The sequence below is a fragment of the Dipteris shenzhenensis genome, chromosome 33 (genome assembly GCF_047967505.1).
Source record: "Dipteris shenzhenensis isolate YYH24624 ecotype China chromosome 33, Dip_SZ_1.0, whole genome shotgun sequence".
NCBI lineage: Eukaryota > Viridiplantae > Streptophyta > Polypodiopsida > Gleicheniales > Dipteridaceae > Dipteris > Dipteris shenzhenensis.
The window spans coordinates 22,675,599-22,698,111 of record NC_141628.1 but is presented as its reverse complement, the minus strand read 5'-3'; the positions used below and the strand labels follow the sequence as shown (position 1 = coordinate 22,698,111).

Below are 22,513 nucleotides of genomic sequence, written 5' to 3'. Positions count from 1 at the left end.
GGCATTCTTGTCTGCATTCTAAGTTGCATCCCAATGTTCGAGTACATCATATTGGCATTTGCAGGGGGCATTCCACCAATCATAGGTTGCTGTAAATTCTGCATTCCGAGTTGCATGCTGCCCATAAAGCTACCTGGCATCCTGGGTGCCTCTGCAGATGGTGCCACCATTGCTTGAAAAACCGATCCCCCTCCGAAATATCCTGGATGCATCGTGGGCTTGCTGTCCCTGATTGACTGAATGAAAGTTGTTGGCATTACCTGCTACAGGGGTGATTGAGGGCATTTGTGAAGGCTGTCCACTGAAAGAAACATTCTATGAGTCTTTTTATGCTTCTTATGTTTCTTCTGAGTTATCTTTATGCTTCCAGTGTGAGCAACCATAGGGGGAGGAGCTTGCATAATCTCTGTGACAGCATGTTGCAACTGCGACTGGGCTCTCGAGTCCCGCTACACTTTGCATTTGCAACTGAAAAAGGGCATTGGGATCAAGCTCTTTGCCTCATCTACGTCATTCTTGTGAGTCCTCAGTGGCATGCTCAGCAGAAATTGGTTGTGTCCCACTATCCTGGTCATCACTTCCGTTGATGCTATGCTCCTCTTCAAAGCTCTCTGATGCTCTGTCTTCCTCTTGCACCTCCTGCTCAGAGATGGTCAATGACCTCTCATGGTGTGACATGCTTGCTAAGATTGATGGCTATAGCAACAATTGCAATGAAGGTGTCCTTCACCCAACTCTACCAGCACTCACCTCTATGGGAAGATGGTGACTATCCCGGCAATAGAACCACTGTAACCGGCCTTCAATTTAAAAAGAAGGGCAGTGATCTTCTTCTACTCAGTCATAGACTTCATAAATGGCCACAATGCAAGCTTCAGTCACTTCAATCACTTAGCGCAACTTAGAAACAAACTTCAACAACAACAAAGGTGAGGCTAGAATGCCCCTGCTCAATGAAAATAGTACATAGTGCACCCACCGGCCCCAAATGCCTTGGGCACCCCTTATGGTATTAATTTAATGCTTCTGAATGCAAATGCGTTACAACAGGGGTTCAACCCTGAACTGTTCCCCTCTGCAAATCCTCTACGTGTCTTCAAGGCATCTAATCCAAGTGCACCACTAGAATTCCCACTGGCAAGGCATACTCAAGCATCCACTTCTGATCTGACCCAACTGAGAGGCATTCATGCATCCAATCCACTGAAAAACTGAGCTCAAAGTAGCCTCAAGGCTATCACATGCATCCACACTGCCCTTAGGCCTACCACGGGAACACCATTGCCTCTGGGTGCTTGCGAGAACCTGTAGGAGTCTTGAAAGGATTGCAACGCATGCACTGCAAAAAGCTGCAAAGAATGAAAGAACAAGGAAAAACAAAACCTGTAATCAATTTTCGTTGTCTGTGGCAGAGGGGTGAGCTCCTTCCTGGCACCTATCCTTTGTCCAGGCTCCCCGTAGGGTGCAAGAGGCTTCTAGTTATCGGGAGATGAGAGAAATGAAAGAAGAGAGTGGAGAGAATGCAAGAAAGAGTTGTAGAGGTCAACAGGTAATCAAATATGTCCCAAAGCCTCGACCCTGGGATCTGATGACTCGATCTTCGTGCTCCCAGAATTCGTACAGTACCTCGAGATCTGCGCCAGGTCCGTACAACCTCTCAAGATGTGTGCTTGTAACAAAACTGCATCGAGAAACGTGCCAAAGGGAGGGGAGCAGCTAGAACAGCAGCACAACAATAGCAGGGGCAGCAAAATGCAACGAAAGTCACACAAGGAGCTTCTGCTAGACGTCCAAAATCTCTGGGAGAGTGAGGGGAGAGAGATGGAAGGTGGGGGAAGGGCATGCATACACATGCATGCCAAATGGCACCTCCTTCTTGCCATTTTCCCCTTCATTAAAGTCCTAACCCCCATGCTTGGGCCCAACCTTTAGACCCCTCTTTAAAGCCTTTGCCTCGCCCCTAGGACCTAGTGGTGTACCTATACTTTGCCCCTAATAACTTCTAGGAAGCGTGCATTTCCTCTAGTCAGTCCCTCTCGGCCAAACCAGTACTACACGTCACATTACTTTTCACAGTGCCTTGACACTACCCACCCTCAATGCGTAGTGGGTGCAATGAGACATGGAACTGCCCAGTTGATATTCTCAATGAATAGGGGAGTTGGATACTGTATAGCGTATTGGGTCAATTAAGCCCTCCTTTGAAATTGGTAAGCAGTGGTCTTTCTAGAGGCTAAGCTTCCAGGAAGATCGTTGGGTACCAACGAGGTACTGAATGTGTCTAGCTGTAAGAGATCCTCCCGGATAACGTGGTTGACCTTATGATATGCGAGCGGAGCAAACATGGGGCCGGTGAGGCTTGGTGGGAGGAGGGCACACAAAAGAGAGAGAGAGAGAGAGAGAGAGAGAGAGAGAGAGATGATATGATATGATTGTATTAAAGTCCTCTAGAGACCCTTCAAGATCTATTGGACTGGGGACCACTATCAAATGATAGTGGTTCATCACATCGAAAACTTTATATATCACTTTCTATGCATACTATGCAGCAAGCACGTATTTAGTGAATTCCTGTTGCCTCTTGAGGACTTGTTGTTGTGTCCTAGGATTTCCTTTGTAGGTGCCAAGCTGTTGGGCCAGCATCCCCAGGAGGGTTTTCAGGCTGGGACAAATTTTACAGAGTCTTGCATTGCAGGGGGGGTTTGAGTCTTGTCAACTGTAGACTAGGGCAAGCAATGGACGCACAAGAGGTGAAGCAATGAAGACAAAAATGGGCTGCTGTAATGTTTTGCTGCAATAGAGAAATGAGTACAAAGTATATCCTATATGATGAAACCTTTGGATAGGGTGTCCTAGTGGTACTAACTATACTAACTGGTACATGTGCCCATGTGTCCTAACTACCCCTAACTAGACCTACAAGGTACACATACCAAGGAATGAGTGGCACCTATGGATACTCCATAAAATGGCATACAAACCCCCCTCCATGGTATGGGCTGAAGTATCTTAGACACATCTCAGAATACCTGAAGAACTAATGTCATGGTTGAACATGTTCATCCTGTAGGGATATAGCAACCTATGACTGTACAGAGCATAATAGATCAAGTCACAAAAGGTACTAAGTTCAAAGCTTGCCGAAAAGCTTGAAACTTAGGTCGAGGAAGAGCCTTCGTAAAAAGATCTGCCAAGTTGTCTTCAATGGGAACATAAGACAACTGAATATCACATGCTGATAATCTCTCTATGACATAGTGATAATGAACCTCAATGTGCTTTGTGCAGGCATGGAAAACTAGATTCCATGCAATAGCCAAAGCACTTTGATTATCAATGAAGATGACGGTAGGAGCTGTCAGATCTGCAAGCAACTTCCGGAGCCAAACACACTCCACCGTAGTTGTAAAAGCTGCTCTGTACTCAGCGTCACAGCTAGAAGTAGCAACCGTAGTTTGCTTCTTGCTGAACCAAGAGATGCATGAAGTACCAAGCATGAAGCAGTTGCCACTATGTGACACACCGGTGTCAGAACAGTCAGCCCAATCACTATCAGTGAATCCATGCATGACAAGTGAAGAATTGGCCTCATAGAGAAGAATTGGCCTCATAGAGAAGGACCAAATGCTGAGTGCCGTGAAGACACGCTTCACGGTTAGTTCCTTTGAGTTTCCTGAAGACACGCTTCACGGCCTGCCAATGGTGTGTAGAGGGGTTGTGCATATATCTACTCAACTGTGAGATGGTATACTGAAGATTGGGTCTGGTCTATGAGACAACCAATTGCTTGTTGATAGAGAGTGACATCACACGCCATCCTCAGATGAGAAATGAAAACCAGGCTCTAATGTTGTGGATATTGGCTTGCAATCCTCAAACTGGAAACATTGCAAAAGCTGTCCAATATACTTGCATTGTGACATCAAAATACCTCCCTCACTGCTAGCAAATTGAATGCCCAGATAATAATGCAAAAGACCAAGATCAGACATATCAAATGTCCTCTGCAAGTCAAGCTTAAAAGCTCCAATTTGCTCAGCATGTGTCCCAGTCACAAGCATGTCATCCACTAGAGGACTAAAATCAGCAAATCCGTCCCACTCCTACGGATGTAAAGGGTAGCCTTTGTAGGGCTGTTCTGAAAGCCAAGACTTAGCAAATGAGCATGTATTCTGGAATACCAAGCCAGGGTGCCTGTTAGGGCTTTCTTTAACTAGCATACCTACCTTTTAGAACGTGCAACCTCAAAGCCACAAGGTTGGGGACTTCCTCTTGCAAGTACCCATAAAGAAAAGCTGTCTTAATAACAAGCTGATGTACCTTTTGATGAGGGTGGGCAGCAAAGGCAATAACAATCTTGATAGTAGTGATCTTGGAAGTGGGGGCAAAAAGTCTCCTCAAAGTCAATGCCTTGTTGCTGTGCATAGCCCTTAGCAACAAGACGGGCTTTGTAAGGGTCCAATGAACCATCAGCTTTCTGTTTAATCTTGTATACCCACTTAGTCCCAATGGCAGTTTTGCTAGGAGGGAAGTCGCGCAGCTCCCAAGTGTTATTCTGATGGATGGAATCCAATTCAGCTTGCATGGCTTGCAACCAACATTCATTTTCAAAGGCATCCTCATGGCATAATGGCTCTTCATTGCATGGTGTAGCAACCAATGTAGAAGCAACCAAATTAGCATGTTCTTTCCTGACAACTACTCTAGTGACTCGACCCCGCAGGATCTAACCCTATCACTGACCTAGAATCTCGTCCTCAATCCAACTAGAATCATAGCGTAGGCGCCTCGATCCTCTCGACCACCCTCGAGCACGTGGGCTATAGCTCGACTCATCCATAGGCCCGTATCTAACCCAGGCGTCCCATACCACCTGAGCCCGTCCAGAGGACCTTCGATACACCACCTATGATCCGCCATGTAGATGGCCAGAGTCCCGGTTCGGGTCCAAGCCCCATCCATCAGTTGAGGAGCGCTCAACTGATCTACACAATAGCATTGGCCCTCCCTCTATATAGAAGGAAACCCGCTATAGATAGCACAATGCTATGAATAGCTCCCTCCATATAAAGTGAGCACTATATATGAATCAATCTCTACATATAGCAATCTCAGCTAAAAATAGCCATCCAGCCCTATGCTATCCCGTAACCCACGTTCACCTGCTTTCCAACCCTAGGTACGCCATGCACATGACATACTCCCCTTCCTCTAAGAACTCACTCTTGAGTTCACGAGAAAGCCCGAAAACTCTCTGTGAAGATGAGTCAATGCCAATGACTATACTTTGACTATCAGTTTGAGTGTGCTATACTTTCCATGAGATTCCAATCAAAGAGAATCTAAGGCCAAAGCCACAAGCTTTGATAACCAACCCAAGGAAAGTAAATCTCTCAATCTAAACAAGGTTACGGATCATCAAGTATTCTCCTTGAGAAATCAAGTAACACCTGATTCCACGGAGTTAATTCCGTTGACATATCGGTACACAAGCATGGTAAAATCCGTACATGAACGTAAATGATTCTATCGACCTTATCTATTGAGTATCCTTGAACTCAAAATCTTAGGTTGAGATCAAGGAATCATTGTTCGAACAACCCCATCAATTGAACCCCTCGAGGCCAATTTTTGGGTTGCAATTTCTATCAACCCTAATTCTTGAATTACTTAGTATTAAAAAAATCCCTCAATGGAATATCTTTGTAATTCAAATTCTTGGGTTGAAATACATGACAGACTTTCCATCGCAAAACAATTAGGTATCCGTTCATAACTCATGATGGAAGAATCTTCATGGAAGTATCAATGGGCAAAATCTTGACAAAAAATATGGTCCCCTTGATCTATCCTCGAAATGCCCTTACATGAGGATAATCAGTAAAAATTCAGTTGGCTATATCCAGTCAATGGTATCGTTCTAAAGACATGTATATAGTCAACCATCATAGGAATAACATCCTATGTGATCCAAAGACTACAGAAACGATCCATTCCGAAATCTCTTAAAATAAGATCCACTATCAAATATCCTGTATAAACTTGTGCACAATAAACCGCTCCGATCACAGGATCATCCAGTTCTTAGGATCTCTTATCTCGGAACATCAAGTTCCAAACAAGGCATTGACAGACCATCATCAGAAGAGATGTGGTAACCCTCCTTGAGATTGAGTCTAGACTATGGAGCTCGAGGGTTGAACCCCAAAAAATACATGGCTTCTCTCAGGGTAAAGAATTTTAGTCATCCCTCGTAAAAAATCTAATCAGGTTGCTCCCAATTCAATTCAGCCTACTTGTACTTCACCCTAGAGGTCCTTGGGTATTATTTCGCACTGGATTATACCACCACATCAGGGAATCTTAAATGTAACATACCTTAGTGTCCCATACCACCAAAGTATACTGCAAATAAAAAATTCGGTGGACAATATGAGTGAGTCAGGTAATCAATCCCTCTTCAACTCAAAGGATCCCAGATTGAGTCAAGGTGGCAAATCCGTTCTCAATCCTTTTGTTAATGTGATTATATCACCCCCTTGTGTTACAATACCTCAACCAATAGGTCAAAGAAGAAAACCAGTAGGTAGCATCCCTAACAACTCTTGAATCCTGACTATCCATGACCTCGGGCTAAAAAAGAGAGAATCAGAATGACCCTGCCTTTGGACATGATTCAAAGAAGGTATCCAACAAGACTCATCCTGGTCTAATCAATAAGAGCCTTCATATGTCCAAACGGTAACTCGAAGAAACGCCATAACTCACAATCACATCGAGATCAAAACTTCAAATAGAAACCAAACAGGAATCTACGCACCAAGATTCGAGAAAGGGAAATCCAATTGTCTTAGTTAAGTCCAGTTTAAGATGTAACAAAATCTCAAGCATCCTCAATGTACCATATACGTAAAAAACATCAAGATATATGGAACAAAAGTACACGTTATATAATTTGAAAAAAAAAACCATCAAATTATAGATGCCACAAGTTACAAATCATAACCAAATTAACCAAAACCTGGTCAATTTAATAACAAGACAATTTAGAACATAATTCATACAAAATTGGGGAGCTTCTTGAACCAAGAGTGGTTCAAAAGATCGAGTTGAGCAAAAAATAATTAGGTGTCAGTCAAAACTGAGGATCTCAACTTCTTCATCGCTTCTCAATAACTTGGAAGCGGTACAAAGAATCTAAAACAAGTTGTCTACATTTAGAACTACATGAGCCTTCTTCAATATATTTCTGGTATTGAGGGGTTTTATAGTAGTGAAGAGCTGCCCAGAGTTCATCCATCAAGGAATCCATCTCTCGTAGCAGGTCATGAGGCCTACGAGGAATAATCTCTGATGTAGCCTCATCCTCCATCTCAATAAAGCAGTAATCCAACGTAGGTGCCTCATTACTTTGATGTCCTTCCATGGCTGGAAAATACCTCGCACGGGAGAGGGACTAGAAGAAAAACAGCTGTATCCAAACATGTGCTCTTCCCAAGAGAGAATCTGGTGCTGCGTGGAATCAAGGAAGAAGACGAGTAGAGGACAGCAAGAAAGATGGTGGAATTTGATAGGCTGATCTTAAACAGAAAGAGGGTGGGGAATTCGCCTTCATGCGCTGAAGTGCTGAAGTGAGAGAGAGAGAGAGGAATCCTGGGTATATAATTAGCCAAGAAGAGCCATCAAAAGCTAGGCGAATTCAGGGTGGGTGCTTGATTTAGAGCAAGTGCTTTCCTTGCTAGAGAAAAACAAAAAAGCAACCTGCTTTTTTTAACCAAAAACAGTCTCGCTTTTAATAGATCTGGTCCCGCTTTTCTCCAACCAGCCTAAAATAGCCAAAACGTGCTAAAATCAGGCCATACGCTCCTTCCCAAAGCCAAGCGCCTGCCCCCAGTCATATCGCCCCCATCTCTGATGCCCGAATTTCCTAGACAAGCCGTTCTTTGGCTTACGTACACCCTCTCTTTCCTCCCACTTCTCAACTGCAGCAAATCTAGGTCTCTAGGGTAGGAATCTCATCCTTGAGAACCTAGAGCGAATTCTTTCCCTAACCAGCCCACTCTCGCGCGTCCCCACACAGCCAATCACATCAACAACCCAAGCGTGGGAAGTTATAGGTCAGAAACAACACATACTCATATCTCTTGCTGAAACATCAAGTCTCCTCATCGCCTACCCTTCTCAGGGAATCTCGATTTCCAAACACATAGCAATGGAGAGAGAGCACACAGCCTATGGACTTCTATTTCTTCCACAACTCGCCCAATCATGAGCACACATCATCAGCCAACGATTCAGCCCATACATGAGCGGAAATTCAGATTTGCAAGAGCAATCTTGAAAAGCGTACCTGGAAGACATCTTTTCTGCATACCTCGTGTTGAATTCAATTGTGATAGGACGGCTCTGATACCAAATGACACGATCCCGTAGGATCTAACCCTATCATTGACCTAGAATCTCGTCCTCAATCCAACCAGAATCATAGCGTAGGTGCCTCGATCCTCCCGACCACCCCCGAGCACGTGGGCTACAGCTCGACTCATCCATAGGCCCGTATCTAACCCAGGCGTCCCATACCACTTGAGCCCGTCCAGAGGACCTTCGATACACCACCTATGATCCGCCATATAGATGGCCAGAGTCCCGGCCTGGGTCCAAGCCCCATCCATTAGTTGAGGAGCGCTCAACTGATCTACACAATAGCACTGGCCCTTCCTCTATATAGAAGGAAACCCGCTATAGATAGCACAATGCTATGAATAGCTCCCTTTATATAAAGTGAGCACTATATATGAATCAATCTCTATGTATAGCAATCTTAGCTAAAAATAGCCATCCAGCCCTATGCTATCCCGTAACCCATGTTCACCTGCTTTCCAACCCTAGGTACACCATGCACATGACATCTAGTATGGGCTGGCATAGGAGCATCTTGTTTGCTGTCTTTTAGAGTGTCAAGGAGCCAATGGGGAATCCCTTCGGGCTCCTGAATTTCAGCTCTCTTGGTCAATGGCCTTGTGCACAATATCCTGATCAATCAGAGGCATATCAGGCTGTAAATCATGCTGATTTTCAGACTGCTCATGTGGCTGTAAATGATCATTAGAAGGAGGAGGAATAATTAGATGTGACGGAAAGAAAGGCATCATGGGGTCTGACGGAAATAAAGCATCAAGTTGTCAAAGATATCTGTGGCATCAACTGTGGGCTGTTTTTGACAGTCCACCAAAGGCATAGATGATGACTCATAGAAATTAACATTCGTACTAACAAAACCTTGCCCGTGCAGGGCTGGTAGAGCTTGTAGCCCTTACTTTCTGAGCTGTACCCAAGAAAAATGCATTTGATAGCTTTATCATCCAACTTTGTTCGTGTCTAAGAAGGCACATGTGCATATGCCAAGCAACCAAAAGTCCTCATGTGAGAAATCGTGGGCTTATGACCTAGCCAAGCCTAGTATAATGAAATGGTTTTCAAGGCCTTCGTGGGAAATCTGTTCAAAATATAGTTTGCACACATAATGGCATCCAACCACAATTTTTTAGGCAAGTGCTTGCCTTTTAACATACACTTGGCCATCTCCATGACGGATCTATTCTTTCTCTCAACCACGTGATTCTGTTGAGGAGTATAAGGCACAATGCATTGATGATGTATGCCATGTGAGACAAAAAAATCAGCAAATTTCTTTGATATATATTCACCCCCTTGTCTGTATTGATGTGGGCAATCAGCTTGTATTGATGTGGGCAATTTTCAGCCTGCTTTCATTCTCTACCAAGGCAATGAAATGTTTAAAACATGCAAAGACTTGAGATTTGGATTTCAAGGCAAAAATCCAAGTATATATGGTAAAGTCATTAATGAAAGTGACAAAATAGTAAAATCCCGCAATAGCTGCAACCCGCATGGGACCACAAACATCACCGTGAATCAAATACAACTTGCGAGATGCACCAACTCCCCCATCCTTGGGAAATGTAAAGCGGTGCAATTTTCCAAGCAATCATGCTTCACAGACATGCCTTGAGGCATATGCATCTTAGGAAGATCAACAACCATATAATCTTTATGCAACTTCACCAAAGCTCCAAAGTCGAGGTGTCCAAACCTCTCATGCCATAAATGAGTATCTGCCATTGTAGAAGCATCAACAGCAAAAGCATCAGCATCTACTAGTCCAGCATCATCCAAGCATCTGTCATATGTAGAGTCCTCTAGTCAATGTGCCACACCATGGTAAAGGCATATGTAGCATCATAGACTGCACACCTATCTCCCCTTTGGTGCATTTGCAAGTGAGTTGAATAACTTTCTGCCACTCTCCACCTCCAGCTCATTGAGATCTGGTCCTTATTTTACAGGTTAAATGCCGTTTGTACCATGATGTGTCCTCCCCAAGATAATCCTGCATTTCATATCTGTCTATTTGATTGATTTTTTGTTTCTAGAAGTCGATTTTCGGCCCTGGGTAGTTTCTGTAGCATTTTCTGCATGATCAGATTTCTGATTTCTTCTCCATCCTCTGGGATATGGGCAGCCTGTATTTCCCACTGTTCCATCCATTTCGTCCCTTCTCTGTGCCACCCTGTTGTTCTTGTGGATATTTTGGAGAGAGAGAGAGAGAGAGAGAGAGAGAGAGAGAGAGAGAGAGAGATTAATGGATATTTTGTCTATCTTTTCAGTACTGAAGAACTTGGAAGATTGCTGTCAGATCAAGATGCCTATAACTCATTCCTGCAATCGTTGGATTCGGTCAGACAGATTGATTCAGTAAGCGTCTTATAAAGAACAAGCGTCTTATAAGAATTTTGAGAAATCGCTGTCTTGTTTGATGGAATGTGTCATTTGAAGTTGATAGTCAGTTTTTGTAACAGAGTTGGAGTGAAGCTTATACTACTTGATTGGGTTTTGATTATACCAGTTGTGGGGCGAGCTGCTCAAAAGGAACGTTGAACTTGCAAGTATGAATCTGACTTGTGACTCAGTTTCTTTCTTGGTTTGATACTATATGGGTTTCTTTCTGGGTTGTGTACTATTGGTGAAGTTGATGAAATGTAACCCATTAATGGAAATCCAGATGGGTTGGGTTTGTTATGAGTGTTCCATAGATGTGCACGCTAATCCATTGTACATTGGATTACAGAACACAATCTTGAAAAGGAATCTGAGATTTTTCAGCTCAAGAATCAGGTAAATTTCAGCTTGAAGCTTTGATCAGAAAATGCTGTGCTGCATCATCTTACTGTACATATAATTTTGTAGAAATGGTGCTTCAAGGTTTGTCTACCTGCAATCTTAGCTCATATTACATTGGGACCCTCCAAGTAGAGATTGTCCTTTTATGCTGATTGTAGGTTGAGATTGTGCCCTAATGATATGTTTTTAATAGCAGTACCAGAAGTTACTTTGGTTGAAGGCTTGGTACCAAAGTGGCCAGTTTAAACATCCTTCTCCTTCAAATTGTACTTAGGCTCATACAATTGAGCGAGCTGCATAGCCTTGTTGAGAGTGCTTTGCTTTGTGCTGCAACATCTGAGCCAAGATGAGGATGTAGTCCATTTGTAAATTTGAGCATTCTACTTCTGTCATCAATGTTACGGATGAACAAAGCTAATTTCCAGAACTGTCTGACGCAATTCTTCCATATTCCTTGTTGAGACAAGTCATACCATCTATAGATATATTGATCTTGGGTCAGAGGAGATATAAAAGTCTGAAACATTCCCTTTTTAAATGCTTCTCAAGTATCAATTACAACAGTCTTTTTGTAGATGCCTCGACCTTGTATGAGCAAAGTTTTCAACATGGAGCACATCAAACCTTATTTTTCCTGGATCCCTATTGTTGGAATGTGAGAACTGAGTGAGATCAGTAGGAAGCCCTTTGTACTCATTAAATCTCCGAAATAGAACTTCAATTTCAGGACTGGTAGTTTTTTGAACTGTCCATGTGGAAGATCTTTAGCTTTTATTGACTGTCGCCCAACATGTATATTGAGCTGTTCTAGCAGATGCCATAAATGCCTCAGGATTAGTCATATGCTAAGGTTCATCATTTGAATGAGGGGCTGCGTCAAAGACAATATCTATAGGTCTCTTCCCTTCTTGAATTTGGTTTCTCTTGAGATGGTCAAACGCTTTGTTCATAGTTGTAGATAGATTTTGCAGCCTTTGATCCGTTCTTTGATTGTTGAGGTTGATTTCATAAGCAAATTCCCTAAATTCTTGAAGCATAGGGCCCAAACAACTTTGAAATGAGTATTCTTGACTTGATTGCATTTTGGATAGCTTCCACAAAGCCTGATTTCCCCAAGGCTCTTTACTTTGAAGTTTGATTAGAACCTTCAGCTTGCTCTCCTGCTATTGATCCCAATACTATAATTGCAAAATTGAATCTTTAATTACTTCATCCTCCATCCTAGGGTATGAATCAATTAGTGTCTGCTTTCTGCCCTAGTTTCCAGACTTGTTCGTAGGCATTATACCCATAAGCTCAAGATCACATGCTCCAAATTTCAAATGAAATTTATATGATTTTCCCATAATTTCCCATGAATCTAATGCTCTGATACCAATGAAATAGAACTATGGCCAACTCTAGCTAATTAAGTCTAATAGATAATCTTAGGCCAAACCATTTCTAACACTAGAGCAGAAATGTTGAAATTCTCGGCTAGAAAGAAAGAAAGAAAGTTTATTAATGTCTTCGGAAGACTGATGGGTCTATGAGACTGTGAGAAACCTGATACAAGCCAGCTGAAAGGGTGGAGCTACTAATTGAGCATCCACACCCATACAAAAAGTAAAAACTATATCCTACATAGTCATATTAAAATAGTAGTCATCTACAACATCACTGTCATCATCATTATCATCAGAGCGACCGTCATCATAATACAAAGTGAAGTATGCTCCAAGGTCACTATGGTCTCCCATCATCAAGAGATAGCATGAAATCAGATATAGAGTGCTGCCGGCTTCCTGAAGATGCAATCTTGCGTTGTCTCGTGGTCACAACTCTACGTCTTAACTGTTGGAATGGTCACTTCCCTATCTGTGAGGCCCCAAATGAGGAGAGCATGGGGAAGGTAGACCAAGGAATGATTAGGCTGCTACATGGGCAGCACAAAGAAGACCTTGTGCAGGAAAGATGGCGGGGACATGTAGCCCTGGATCTGGCCTGGCAAGACAAAGCTTCATTGCAGGTGTACGGCCTGCAACAGATCCCTATGAAAGGCGCGATGATTCAGCAGGATGTACGGAGCTGTACTGCCCTAAATAAGGGGCTGGCAGAAGCGCAACATGGCGGGGGTTACCAGCAGTTTGGTCGGCCAGGGGTAGGCCTGGTAGGGCTGGTTCCAGCCAGCCTACCATGCCTAGAAAATGGCAGGGCAGAAGGGGGCTGGACCCTGCATATATAAGAGGGCATCAGCCCTTGAAGTGAGGGCCAAAGCCCTAGTTTTGTGGCCCAGGGCCCTGGTTAAGTGAGCCCTTTTAGGGCAGTTTTATAGCAGCCTGGTCGGCCTGATTGGGTCGGCCAGATTCAGGCTGCTGGTTGGTTTTTTCCATGCAGGCCCTGGGCCTATAAAAGAGGACCATTCAGTCCTCATTCACTTATCACTTGGAGCAGCCCTCAGGACAGCAGACAGGAGCAGCAAAGGGGGAGCCTTAGGCCTACATTCAGGAGGACAAGGTGACCTAGGAGAAGCTGCAGACTGAGCTAGAGTGGCTGCCCACCTAGGCTGGCTTCCGGACAGCAAGGTGGAAGGGATCTAGATAGAGAGTCTACATATGCTCAAGGTGGAGCACGTGGGCTCAGAGATCTAGAAGTGCCAGGCTTGGAGTAGAAGGACCTTTTGGTATTGTATCCTGTCCTAGTTTCTGGACGGACGGAAATATAAAGTGCTGCTTCTATATTTGTCTCTGAGCATTGTCTATTTACTGGCTTGCACATCTATGCACATAAGTTAAGAAGTTTGTGATTCCACACTCCACATCACACTGTGTGAGCTCCTGGGCATTACTATCAGTATTCCACTGTGCGTACCCTCTGTTGGGTCATTTCTAACATTAGCAAGGGCAACTGTCACCCCTTCGGTCGCCTCCCACTCTGAACATTGAGGGAACGTCCCCAAGTGTAATCTGTGCATCAACCTTTTGCCTGAGCTGCTTTGTCACAGGCTCTGGGTCCTGATCATGCTTAGGGCTTGTAGGGCGGGAGTTTATGTGGTCTGACTGGAAGAACTCTGCGATCATGCTTTGAGAAGAGTCTATCAGGTTACGCTCTTCTTGCCTCTGAGATTGGAGTAGGCGCTCATGATGCTTGATTGCCTCATGAATGAACGCGGCAAGGCGACTCTAATCTGGAAATAAGAGAAATCGGGATAACAACTCAGAGCTATCTCTGAATAGACAATAGAATTGCCCTCTAATTTCATAGTAAATTGAGCATCTGACGATGAAATGTTCCTCCGACTAAACCTCCTGTAGGCCGCACAAAGTGCATATGCATCTCTCCCTAGGTAGACCCTCTGCACGACCATCTCAATACGGAGTCCATGTGAAGAGACACGAAACTGTCCAATGGAGATCCTCAATGAATGGGGTAAATGAATCCATATATATCTTGGTGGTTCGATAAACCCCTCATCTGAGATATGTAGGCAATGATCTCTGTAGAAGTTGATCTTCATTGGGAGCTCATTCGGTTCCAACTAGGTCCGGAATGTGTAGCTGCAAAAGTCCTCACGTATGACGTGGTTGGCCTCATGATACCTTAGTGGGGAAAACGGTGCATACTGGAAGGGAGGAAACTATCCATGTGAACCCCAGTCGCTCAAACTATCTCGTTGTGTATGCAAACCAACATCTTTGCTCACCTGTCGCTGATAGCGTCATGAAAGAGGATAATGCTAACCACGGTAATTTGCTGTGTCCAGAGGTGTGATCTCCGTATGCCCTAACTCGATATAAGTAGGTTATGACTTGAAATGCTGCATCAAGGTGCAATTATGAAGATCCAAACTCAGCTTGGATGGAACTGACAGCTTATTGCGAAACATCTGTCATAGCATAAGAATCTGTAGTCGCTCCACACGAGCCCACTCGATATCTGATAGGTCTGGCTCCCAACAAGGGCTGCCATGCATCCCTATTGGTCGAACCAAGGAGTCAAAGAGTAGGCATTTGGTCCGAGGGTTCTGAAAATGTGAATGGAAGCACTACCTCTTCAATCTGGCCAACGAGGCATATCCTCTGCTTAGGCGAGCTTGCATCGCCGGTCTCATGGTGAAAATAGCTCTGGAAAAGATAACCCCCAAGTAGGTGTATGATGAAACAATCTCAATCGGTGATCGGTCAAAAGGAAACTGCTCCCGATGCATTGTGACCAGAGATGTATTGAAGATCATGACCTTGGCTTTACTAAGGTTGACCTTCAGATCATGTGACTCACAGAAAGACTAGTGTGCAAGCATTCAGCCTCCCTAAGTGTCTGCATGATTGTCTCAACCTCATCGATGTAGAAGCCAAACAAAAATGCCTAGACGAAGTCTCCACTGACACGATAGAGAAGAGTTGAGGGGTGAGAGAACCTCTTCTTGCTTTGATACCATGTTACGAAAGTGAATGGCGGGTATCAACACACAATACACACGGAGGGAGTAAGGAAGGAAGCCTTCTTCTTCTACTTAGTGAGATCCTTCGAAACACAAAATAGACTAAGTGTGCCTTCTATACACGGGCACTAAGAAGAAGAACACAACTACGTCTAATAAGATAAACTGTGTGTCCCAGCTTATTGGTCACCGGTGTGCTTTACCTATCAACGATGAACTAGCAGATAGAGATCGTGTCTCCTTACATCTCTACATTTGGAATCCGTAATTCATGCTACACTAGGGCTGCTTGAAATGGAGTACTATGGGGGAGCAATGATATGCTTACTTGTACTTGCAAGGGGTCTTGTAGACCCCAACTCTGCATGGTCTAGTCAATGTAGATTGGGTCTAGCCTGTCCAAGCCAATGGAAAATTTTAGGCTGCCTTTCAATTTGGAGAACTGTGGCCCTCCCTAAGGATCTTTGACTCTTTGACTCGCCTATACCGGGGAACTTGTGAAAAGGATGTGCCCCCAAGCTTGTCTTTGGCAATTTCTAGGTTGTTAAAGTCCCCTCCTATAGCCCAAGAGTCCACTTCTGAAAAACAGTCAGTGAGCTGATGTCATAAGGGCCCCCATTGTTGCCTGCAACTAGGAGAGCATAAACATTCAAGATACCCATCTTGTGCTCGTCCTTGAATGAGCTCTCTTTAGTTAAAAATTGGAGACGAAACTGACTTATTGAAATGCACACCCCTCCACTATGACCCATTGATGGAGCATAGATCTTGCCACTTTGTCTTGGGAGAAGGCTCCCACTCTTGCGAATGTCTACATATGCTCTTGTAGCATAAGAATATCTATCGTGCTGCCCACAAGGTCTTGCTAACAGCTCTTCAAAATCAAGCCTCCAACAGCTCTCTGTGTGCATCTTCACCCTTGGACAGAGCTGCTATATTCAATCGAGCTAGTCGATGCGCACGATGCAGGTTGTTTTCTGAATTTGCATCTGTTGAATAGCTTTTGCCCATAAAACGATTTTTGGTTCATCTCCTTCGAAGCATGAATCCAAAATGTCATCAACTTTTTTTTGGACAAAAATATTTGAAATAGCTATGGATCCGCCTTAAACCAAGATTGACCTCTCTTACCTTGCTCAAAATCGATTGAGAGATTGATTGGTTAGTGGTGCAACAACATGATAGTGTTACCAGGCGGTCTAGGATCGGCAGATTTGAAATGGGTTTTAGAGACATTTCACAAGTTCCATATTTTTGGAAACGTTTCAATAAAATTTCTTTCAAGTCTTTAAAGTTATTGCCTATATTATTAAGTCACATAACTGACAGCTATCTTCTTTAGAGAAGCCTTTGATGTTGAGATTGACCACATGAATCTTATGTTTTAACTTTTTTTTGGGGGGGGCGGGGGGGTTCAATCCTCACGACTGAGGATTAACTTAGCATTCATAGCAACTCTGGATATCCTCCCCTTGTTCTTGTTTTATACAATGAAACGTTGCAGTCCATTTTGTATGGTTATGAAATGCATTTCAAAGCAACTATGAAGGCCGATTTACAACATACAAGCATATAGAGTTTGCACTGAATACTTTACGCACCTTTTAAAGTGCGGTTTAAAAATTGGAGCATGTATCTAGTTGACCCTATGATGCTTTCCTACTCGGCTATTAGACCACTTGAGCTTCACCATCCGGTCCAGACCAATTAGTTCATTTAGCATCGTTGAGCTCCTCCCAACTTTGAAGTCTACTCCCTCCAGATATTTTCACCAAAGCACTACCACGTGAAAAGTTTGAGGCATTTCGCAGTGCCCTGAACTTATATCCGTTTGGTGATTGATCAGCCTTGTATATGCATGACTTCCAAGTTGAATTTGATGAGGGTTTCCACTCCTCAACAGTGGGGTCAGTCGCCAAGGATATCCACCTGAACATTATATTTGTCTTGTAATTTTGCTTAAAAATCTTGTGCCTTGTCAGGAATGGGTCTTGTGCTGTTCCCCTGATTAAGATTTGAGATCTCTACCCACTTCATCTTTTGATCTTTTTGTAGAGCTTTGTTGTTGCTGCATCGAGGGCCTTAGCTTTTTATTAGTGTGCTTGCTATACTTCTCTCCTTTCGTCTTGAATGCCCTGTGACGGGTCAATCTTTACAATGTGCCCTCCTCCTCTTCTGCAAAGTTAGGCAGATGTAGATAGTAATTTCTTGCTTCCATACCACAGTTCCTCCTTTTGCCTCAATTATGACTGTATCACTTAGAGCTTCATTGAGGTGAGCTGTGGGTTAACCTTGCAGTTGATAAAGTGTTTGTACTCTACCGGGCCAACTTTCCTAGGCATCTTTAGAGTTTCAGGCAGGGGATAATAAAAATTACAGGAGCGCCTGCATATGACCCTTCTTTTCAGTCTCTTTTGCACATTCTGACCAGCTCCTTTACAACACGGTGGCTGAATGGCTGTGTCAGTGCTGTCACTGTCAGTTCCTGCGCAGAAGACTATTCAGTACTTTTGCATGTCTCTCCTGCATTCCTTCTGTATGCCTGTTTCATTCAACATTGCTTATCCTTTGACTGTTTGTAAGATCATAAAACTGAAGCGTAATATTGAACTAACATGGTTTAATAAAAAGATATAGAGCTGGCTGACATTTTATGTTAAATATCAGTGCACAATTATCAGGACAACTGAGCTGGCAGCAGCTCAGGAGAAATTCAATGAGATCCAAAAGCAGGAAAGGGAGGTCAAGGCAGTCTTTTCACCTGCTGTGCTTTTAGAGAGGCTTCAAGGTATGCTGATGAATGCTCTAATGGGTGAAAGGTTTTACTGGAAGTGCTCGTGTTAAATACATTATATAATACTTCAAAATGTACTGCTCGTGTGCTGCATTGTGCTGAAAATTTGGAGTTTCCATCCACACTTGCTCTTGTTCCTGCCTTGATCTTTATGTTATGTTGGTTCAGTTCTCTGATGGTTTAAAGATATTCAGCTTTTTGTTGAAATTTGATGGCGTTTTTCTTCTTTTTGTCTTTTCAACTGCACCACTTCAGTGTCCTATTTTGTACTGCTGAAATTTTCCGTTTGTTATCACACTTGGTCCTGTGCTAAGTTGATACACAATTTGGCTTCTGCTTCTGCTTTAACAAGTTCTTTTCCCGTGTGACATTTACTTCCAGATGCTGCATCAAAGGTAGATGATGAATCAGAGCAGTTATATCAACAACTGCTTTCTGGGGAGATCAAGGTGGCGGAGTTTTTGCAAAGCTATCGAAAGCAGCGATACTTGTATCATAAACGAGTGCTGACTCGTCTTGCAGCAAAAACCTCAATATCCACTCCAGGCTGATTCAGAGTCTTCGTCTTCAGGTGCTTCTGTAGCTGCAGCGCTGTCTTAACTCTCTTAAGGCTAATGCAGGTTGACACAGACTGCCTTTTGTATATTGATGGACCTTGTGTATATGTGGATAAACGTCTATGGGTGGCAAGGCCTCCCTGGCCATAATTATTTTTATGCCACCAGAACGAATGCTTTTCTGTCAGGTGCTGTCGGTGTTCTCCCACGGGAGAGCTCCCTTTTACTCATGTTAATTGAATACCTTGCCTAAAGGATAAATGCATGATTATATTAGATGTGTATTCTACTAGGATGCACTAAATTGAGCTTGTTTTGTAGGCCTTAGGATTGGTCAAAAAAGACCGTCCTTAGTACCCGATCAATATTGGAATGCATTGAGGATGTAAAAAACCAGGAATTTCAAAACATATATGTTAAAAGGTATTTTAAGAAAATCTGCGTCACTATCGGAGATGAAAAGAAAATAAATGAAAGCAAGCAATACTATTATGGTAAAAGAAAAAGATATGTTATAAAGCCAATGCAATTGGATATCAAAAGATGGGTCGCTTCAAAGCTTGAAAAAAATGATGTGAAACTATAAGACTCTTTGTTAGAAAAGTTTCTTACCAATTCTCTTTTTTGTTTTAATGACTCAAAGATAGCTAAGGATGATCTTTTCGTTGATGGTTGGAAATTAATGGTATGACATTGCAAAAAGCTAGCAAAGAAAACAAACATGAGTAAGACACTTCTTTTGCAAAATTTGGCATAGTACCCGTGAGTATCACGGTGGAAGCAATTGCCATTTGGGTAGCACTTGCTTGCAGGAATTTACTTGAAAAATTAGGGCAGAAAAGTGGTTGATAGTGGAGGTCATATGTCCGATTGGTGAAGCGGGAATGCATTTGAGCACTTGAAGCAAGCTTTCTTCAGTAAATTGGAGTTGGAGCATGCATTTGAGGGTGTGTATGCCCAAAGTTGGATGCGTATGATGCCCAAAGCGTGGGATAAATTTTCAGATTGGTGAGCCATTGCAAGAGCACATTTGAAAGGCAAATTTTGGTTGTTTGATGCCAAAATACACTCATTTACAGAAAGTGGAAAATGCAATAAGTGCATTGATATATGGGTGAATTTGTGCTCAAAAGTGGACTGTTAGTGCTCAAGTTTGATGTTCTTGGATGCCTAAAAGTTAAGCAAGTGTGAACACTTAAAAAGAGGGCTAATTGATTTTTTTGAAGATCAACTTTGAAAGTGACCCTTGGTCTGGCAAGAGGGACTCAAATGGCAGCACCTTTGACTCCCAATACTGTTAAGGTTTTGCTCTCTCCAGAGGATAAGCAACAGGTTCAAAGTGCAGTGAAGGCTCTTCAGGACAGGGCCTTGGTATGCCGCATTGTTGGGCTCACCCCCTCAAGGCGACAGATTCGGGATTGGCTTCATGCGAGTTTAGCCCTAGGAGATGACCACATCTAGGAGGTCGCCATCTATGGGAGAGGGGTCTTCCTTCTCTAGCTAAGCTCTGTAGAGACCACCTTGTCACTTGTGGAGCATAGCCCTAACTTTCTTGGTCCTCATCTGGTCTTTCTCTTCCCTTGTGGTACCATGGCTTCACAGTGGCAGACATGGACACGACTCACCACATACCGCGCTTCTCGGTGACACTCCGCTTCTCGGGGCACTCGAAGGAGTATCGATCCATTCTCTCGTCTATCAGAGGATGTTTTGGTACAGTGCTGGAGTCTCCTTCTCCCTCGGCAGCCATGGTGGTCACAGATGATGGGGTCCCTAGGCTCAGAGTGATTGTAGACACCCCCGAGACACTTCCTAAGGAGATCCTTCTGGAGACCTTGGATGGAGGCGAACTACGTCAAAGAGTTGAGGTCTCTGGGCTTCCAGGCCAATTCCTTCGATGCAGACAGATGGGACACTTAGCTCGGGACTGCATGAGAGGCCAGAGTAGGGATCCTCCTCAGCCTAGGCAGAGCGGGAGCCTCCCCCTCAGCCCAGGTAGGGGTAGAGGGCTCCTTAGTATCGGGCCAGGCAGTCAAATCGTCAGCAGCACTCATAAACACCTTGGGTCGAGCCCTCTCAGGGGACTTGGACCAAGGTTGAGAACACAAGAAGCCTAGCATGGCAGCCCTCAAGCATTGCAAGTATCGGGCTAGGGTTAGAGAGCGTGAGAGCCTGATCGATGATCGAAGAAGCTAGCAGAGGTTGCCCCTATGGAGTAGGAGGAGGGGACCTTCTTCAATCTCCTGACTGAGTCGCAGGCGCCAGCAAAGCAGAGCGCCCAGGTCCCTTTGCTGCTAGTAGGAGCCTGGAGCCATTGCTGAGCAGGTCTTCGTGGACCCTCCATCGGGGTCGCCCCCCCTTCCTGACCCCCCTGTGTCTGTCCCCCCTCCCCTGCCCCCTGAACCTATAGTCACCCGTACCACCTACCCCCCTCCCCTTCTTCTTGCCTGCCTTCCCTCCTTGCCTGTAGGATTGGAACCCCCTCTGCCCCGTCTGTAACCTGTCCCCCTTCTCTCTCCAAACTTGTGCCTTCAGGCAAGGGGGTGCCAAAGTCCTCTCCCTTGTAGCAAGCCTCGGGCTCCTCTTCCCAGGCGCAGATAGTCCGGGTGCATCCTCCTCCATGCAACAAAGCTCAGGCGATCCATTCTCGGAGCTTCCAGGTCCCAAGCCTCGTCCATGACAGCCTCTACCTAGAGAGTTCTGGCGGCTAGGACCATGGAACTATCTTGAGATCCCTGACAAATATCCGATGGCTCTAGAGGTGTGTGTCTTGATTTTGCAGCCTTGAGGAGGAGGCTCTATAGGAGTGTTTGGCTCACAGTCGTGCCCTTTCTGGGGGTTTCTCTTTGCCGGTGTCTGGAGAGGAGCAGTGGACTCCCACATTGTTCGACCTTATGATGTAGCAACATATGTTTGACACGATGGAGAGTGGCTTGGCCCTCAAGGGAGGGAGATGTGGGTTACCCATGGTCACACCGCCACTTTTCAGCTTGGCTTCTTAGTTGACCATCCGGAGCTGGGTGTTACAGTCTGTGTGCTTCGCTTGGGACGCAAGGTGAAGCAAGCCACGTATTGGACTCTACACCTTTGTGCAGAGAGATTAGGGGTTGATTCCTCATTTTTGAGGCAATGGGCCACCAAGGTAGGCATCGAGCTAGTTATGCCCCTGGTGTTATGCTGTACTGACACAGCTTACTCTCCATCTAAACCGGCAGCAAAGTCCTAGAGGTGTCAGCTTTCAATACAGGCTCCTACTCATAGGCGAGCTCTATTCTCCACTCCCCCCACCTCCCCATGAGTTGGACCACGATGAGCTGGAACGTGCACGGCCTCCACAATCGTGCACGTCAACAGCCACATCATTTGTTACTTCGACAAAAGTTGCAGAGGGCAGTGGACTTCCTCTTGATCCAGAAGCATATGTTTTCAGCCGCAGATCTTGGGAGTTATAGAGGGCAGTGGACTTCCTCTTGATCTAGGAGCATATGTTTTCAGCCGCAGATCTTGGGTCGATAGTGGACTTCCTCTTGATCCAGGAGC

General features: G+C 44.3%; 1 protein-coding gene across 1 annotated transcript in view; it reads left to right on the top strand.

Moving 5' to 3' along the window:
• The window catches only part of LOC147879841 (vacuolar protein-sorting-associated protein 37 homolog 1-like), a 37,005-nt gene extending 17,705 nt beyond the window's left edge, over positions 1 to 19,300 (top strand). Inside the window, exons 3-7 of the mRNA XM_087371777.1 lie at positions 10,689 to 10,776; positions 10,928 to 10,967; positions 11,150 to 11,196; positions 18,290 to 18,410; positions 18,798 to 19,300. Of these exons, the coding sequence (XP_087227903.1) occupies positions 10,689 to 10,776; positions 10,928 to 10,967; positions 11,150 to 11,196; positions 18,290 to 18,410; positions 18,798 to 18,967 (466 nt within the window). The 3' untranslated portion in view covers positions 18,968 to 19,300. The remainder of the gene's footprint in view (positions 1 to 10,688; positions 10,777 to 10,927; positions 10,968 to 11,149; positions 11,197 to 18,289; positions 18,411 to 18,797) is intronic.
• The last annotated feature ends 3,213 nt before the right edge of the window (positions 19,301 to 22,513 follow it).